Source organism: Cebidichthys violaceus, unplaced genomic scaffold, assembly GCF_023349555.1.
Source record: "Cebidichthys violaceus isolate CVI_PGR_0920_01 unplaced genomic scaffold, fCebVio1.0.p SCAF_5, whole genome shotgun sequence".
NCBI classification, from domain to species: Eukaryota; Metazoa; Chordata; class Actinopteri; order Perciformes; family Stichaeidae; genus Cebidichthys; species Cebidichthys violaceus.
The window spans coordinates 5,896,342-5,902,269 of NW_027176705.1; the positions used below are offsets into that span (position 1 = coordinate 5,896,342).

The 5,928-nt window shown below is 35.2% G+C and overlaps 1 protein-coding gene across 2 annotated transcripts in view; it reads left to right on the forward strand.

Annotated features, from left to right (window-relative positions):
- LOC137887503 (frizzled-3-like) overlaps positions 1-5,875 on the forward strand; it is a 33,299-nt gene extending 27,424 nt beyond the window's left edge. For both annotated transcript variants that reach the window (XM_068730558.1, XM_068730560.1), the window contains exons 10-11: positions 2,694-2,857; positions 2,955-5,875. In XM_068730558.1, coding sequence (XP_068586659.1) covers positions 2,694-2,857; positions 2,955-3,186 — 396 coding nt within the window. In that variant the 3' untranslated portion in view covers positions 3,187-5,875. The remainder of the gene's footprint in view (positions 1-2,693; positions 2,858-2,954) is intronic.
- The last annotated feature ends 53 nt before the right edge of the window (positions 5,876-5,928 follow it).

Consider the following 5,928-nt stretch of genomic DNA (forward strand, 5'->3'; position numbering starts at 1 on the left):
TTATGATTTTCTTTACATACTGTAGTATGACTCTTTTTCGACAAACGATATCTAATTACTTTTTTAACAGACTTTTATAGACATCCTTGTTGACTTTTTTGACATACTATAATATGGCTTTTTTTCGACGTGCTATAGTTTGACTTTTTTCAACACACTATTCTTTTTTGACATACTATTCTAAATAAAGGTCATACAAATGTCATAGTATAGCATGCGGTAAAAAAAAAAGAAAGAATGTCACAGCATAGTATTTCATAAAATGTCATTAAAATATCACAGTATATAATATGCCATAAAAATGTGCTCTCAAAAATGTCATAGTATTATGACATCAAAAATGTCACAGTATAGTATTTCATAAAGATTTATCAAAATTATCAAAATAAAGTATGCCGTAAAAATGTGCCATAAACAAATGGTTACAGTGCGTCATAAAAAATGTCTAGTATGTGATACAAATTTGATTAAAAATGTGAGTGTTGTATGCCGTGTCATAAGAAACATAGTATAGTACAGGGGTCACTAATAGGCGGACTGTGGTCCGGATCCGGACCCAGACGCCGTTGTATCCGGACCCTGGACCTAAAACTGATAGATAATTGAGAATTATTACATTTTGACGGAGCGCCTATATTTTAACCGGCGCAGCTTTTCTAGCCTTTACGGCACTCGGTCAGTGGTCCAGGAAACAAACCGACCAATTACATGTGTTGTAAATCACATCATGTGATGCAGCTCAGTCAATCAAATATGGGTATTCTGACACGTTTCATGACTCGAGTGAGATGTACACACACGGGGCTGAGACGAGGAAAGAGAACGAAGGGCAGGTGAATAATTATGTGAGTCAGAGAAGTTGTTTCACATGACGTTCTCCGAAAAGAGAAAAGTGGTCAGAGAGACCAGAGAGACCAGAGTCTTTAACCAAGAATGAACAGACTCTTATAGGTTAATTCTTCCCATGGACAATTTAAAACTAGTGTGTCTCATATGTTCAGAGACTGTGACGATTATTAAGAGGAAATGGTGCATAGTTACAAAATCATTTCACCTCAGGTTGATAGCAGACCACCTCAAGGTGTCACTTAGAGAGACCCACGACATTCTGATGTAGCATTTCAAAATTAAAGCCCTTCAAAATCGCATTGAAACCTTGAGGTGGTCTGCTATCAACCTGAGGTGAAATAATTTTGTAACTATGCACCATTTCCTCTAAAATCCCATCTGAAATTAGACAAATTGTCTCATGAATGCGATTTGAAGTTAGCTCATGCATGCCATTTTGAAGGGCTTTTATTTTGAAATGCTACATCAGAATGTCCTGGTTCTCTCTGAGTGACACCTTGAGGTGGTCTGCTATCAACCTGAGGTGAAATGATTTTGTAACTATTCACCATTTCCTCTAAAATCCCATCTGAAATTAGACAAATTGTCTCATGAATGCAATTTGAAGTTAGCTCATGCATGCCATTTTGAAGGGCTTTTATTTTGAAATGCTACATCAGAATGTCCTGGTTCTCTCTGAGTGACACCTTGAGGTGGTCTGCTATCAACCCTGAGGTGAAATGATTTTGTAACTATGCACCATTTCCTCTTAAAATGCAATTTTTTTTTAAAGTTTTCAGTTACGTCAGTTATTCTTTAATCCAGCCCTTATTTTACTTGAAATGAGAATTAGAATGAGAAAAGAACATTTATTCATGTATTTCTATGTATTATGTATAATCCATCCAGTTAAATTTGAAAACTGAGAATAATAATTGTTAAAATATAATTGATGTGTACTTTCTTTATTTGATTTAACAGTTGTTGACTACACAGAGACGTTACTACTAGACTTTTGAATATATATATATATATATGTATACATATATATATATATATATATATATATATATATACGTATATATATACATATATATATATATATATATATATACATACATATATATATATATATATACATATATATATACATACATATATATATATATATATATATATATATATATATATATATATACATATATATATACGTATATATATATATGTATATACATATATATATATATATATATATATATATATATATATGTATATATACATATATATATATATATACATATATATATGTATGTATATATACATATATATATATATATACATACATATATATATATATATATATACATATATATATATATATACATACATATATATATATATATACATACATATATATATATATATACATACATATATATATATATATATATATATATATATATATATACGTATATATATATATATATATATATATATACGTATATATATATATATATATATATATACATACATACATATGGCAGTAAATAGCGCAAGTTAGATATTATTGTAATGTTCCGGACCATTGCACGAGGAGATTTTCTCAATCTGGACCTTTTGGAATTTTAATTGAATACCCCTGGTATAGTATATAATATATATATATATATGTAATTGTATATATAGTATATAAGTATAGTATGTCATAAAAATGTCACAAAATATATTATAAATGTTTTATTAAAAATGCCATATAGTGTGTCGTGAAGAATATCAGAAAAATGTCACACAATGGTATGCCTAAAAAAATATGTCAGAAAGAATGATAATAGTGATAATAAATAAATCTCTAAATCCTCCTTTAGGGCACATCTACCCACGCTTCTTCCACCCACTTGGCTGTCATAGATGACCTTGATGAACCAATCAGAACCCACCACGCCAACCCCACGTCCACCAGGAGTAAGGCCAGCAGTGTCCACAGCAAGGCCAGCTACCACGGCAGCCTGCGCCGCATTCGTGATGACAGGTAGAGCAAAAAAAATCCATTGACTTCCTTTTTGTCTGTCAAAAGTTGTGAATTAGATGAAACTAAGACTGTCTCAACCTTGCCTGTCCTTTCTCAGGAGTGATACTATGGCTTATCGAGGTACAGAGGAACGCAGCTTCCATGGCAGCATGCCACGTCTCGACCACCCGCTCTCCACTCACAGCAGCCTCCATCAGTTAGACGGCTCAAGGCACGGCTCAAGGCACGGCAGCCAGCGAAACATATCTGAGGCCCCAACAACCCTCATCACCCACGGAACAACAGGATGTGACAGCCAAGCTGCTGAGAATGAAGGCACCAGTGCCTGAGAAGACATTTTTGTACGGATGTTGTCGACACCTTTTTAAAGGAAGACTTGCCCTCTGCTGATACACACCCGTCTGTTTAGTGTCAACGTGTTTTCTTCTATGAAGGTGGAGAATGTACCAGTGAGTCCTGTGGTGGTGATTGTGGGCGTTATTTCCTTAATGATCATTTGTTAGCAGTGTGGCGAACACATTTCAGTCAGTGAACTCGCCAGATCTCTCATAGATTCAGTTAATAGGTTCACTGAAAAGCTGAAAGTTTGTTTACGTATTTTTTTTTTAATATACACGGCAAATGACTCCTGAATGCTTGACTCAAACAGGCTGAGCCAACAAGAATACATCCATCTCCTCAGACGTTTGGTGACATCAGTGATGCTGACATGATTCAGGTAACAATCATTCTGGTTGTGCCCAGATAGAGCTAGCCCTGGACAGGAAACACTGAAAAACTAGGAAGGAGAAGTCATCATACTTCATGGACAAGAACACTCAGACTTATGTTGGTGTTATTTCCAAATCATGATCTTTCACCATCTTGCAGGACTTACATGAATATCATTAAATGTGTGAACACTGCCGAGTATTGCTTTTGTAACAATCTTAACTGATTTGCCCAATCTCTTGGTAATGTCTCACATAAAAGTTGACTTATTTGAGTCTCAGTCTTGACTGAGACTTGATTATTCTCAATTTTCGTTTGCTCTCGACTGCAGCTCTTAACAATGTTTATCTTTGTGTGGCATCAAAGACTGATAAATATGGGCTTAATGTGAAATCGTGGACCTCTCTGTGGTTTAGTGAATATTTTTATACTGTGAAAATTGTCTGTCTGCTGCTGAAAGCTTCATTAAGTGAGTGTGTGTGTGAGAGAGAATTAGTGAAAAATGGAGACACAAATGGTAATATATGTTTGAAATTATATGTTTGAAACTTCAATTTTCCCCTCCAGTGGTGAACAGAGAAAGTATGATGGAGGGAGCTGAATTATTTGTATAACACAGAATGTAAAGGTTTGTGTCAGAGATAGAAAGATGGTGATATTATGCAGATATGATCGGGTGAAATGAGCTGGAATAATGTGTGTGTGCACTTAGACACACACTTAAATTTATTTCAGCTCATACTTCTTTTTGGCCTCCCAAAAACATTTAAGCATTGACTTTCTGCATAGAGGCATTCGCTTTACAGATGGAGAAGGCAGCTTTGGACAAAAGCAAGATGACAATTTAATCAGCTCATGTGTTCGGTCACTTGTCAGCCAGCCAATCTATGTCATAGAATCAAAAAGATAAATTACCGATAAAAGTTAGCTGATATCCAGAGAACTGTAACCCAAATTCAGGTACACATGCATCACTCCAATCAAGCCTCCTGGCTGTATAGACTGGAGTGCACTTTACAAATGAAAGTGCTTCTATTCTGAAATCTGTCTCTCTCACACACACACACACACACACACACACACACACACACACAAGGCTGAAAGGTTGGTAAGTGCTTTTTTTTCTAATGTAATTTTCACCACTGTACTTGATATGTACAGACACTGCTACTGTACATGCTCTTTGCTTATGTTTGCTTGTTTTGTTGTTCAAACATAGAACTCAGACTTACCCAAAGAGGTGCAGACTATAGGCAGTGAAAGTGTAGAAAAAGTGTTTGCTAATTGCAAATTGCTAAATTTTCTGACCTTTTACATTTAAGTAAATGTTACAGGAAGTGCACTGTATATTGTAAATATTTTTCTATATTTTGTGTTTTGTTCCCTAAAGACCCAATTGACCTACCTCACCTGTAACCTCAGCCTTCTCTGTACCTGCACACACATATGTATCAGTAAAAACGATGGTGCTTATTTCTGAACAATCTCAACTTGTTAAAATGTAACCCAAATCAAACACACTATAATTGACTCATGGGTTCTGCCTTCTAACACACACCCACACGTCAGTAGGATATTTGTAGCTTGCTCTCTGTCCTTCCCACAGTTTTCTTTGTGTTTTTTCCAGTCTACCTCTTCAGTTTAAATGTACCTAGCTAACTCTCTGGCCTTTCACCGCTGCCTCTCTTCTGTGTGTCTGATTGTGTCCGTCTACACCTTTTAAGTTTCTCATGACCAACCACCTACTGTCAGTTGCCTGCCCTCATATCTGTTGTATATAGATGCTCTTTCCTATCTGATGACTAATCTGCCTCACATCTGCCTTCTGCTTTTCCTCCTGCAAATGTGCCCACGCTCATCTTTTTTTGGACCTACAGCAACTGTCTGTACTCTTGCAATTCGGGACTGCTTACAAACATTAACCGTTGTGCTTTTACCTCTGAATTGGACATTACAATGCGAGATGATGTGTTAAACACTGTCATTGAACTCAAGAGGAAATGTCTCTTTTTCAGCTATTAAATATCTCATTCTTGTTAGTTTACCTGAGTCTGTGATCATTAATATTAGTCCCGCAAAGTGAGGCATGAGGAAGAAGAGCTTTCCTTGCTCCTTGATTTCTGATGTCATGCTGTGATGTCATGCAGTCGCTTGAAAATATAACATGTTATCAATTATGATAAAAAAATATATATAATATTGTGAATTTTGAAACTTGAGTTGTATTTGTCATTTAATTTATTTGCAGTTTGGAACTGTAATGACTTCTTTTACATGCAGTCTAATAAACATTTTATAGACTTCAGAGCTTTTGTTATTCTGGCAATACTAAATGTGTATTTATTCTTGCTGACTAATCC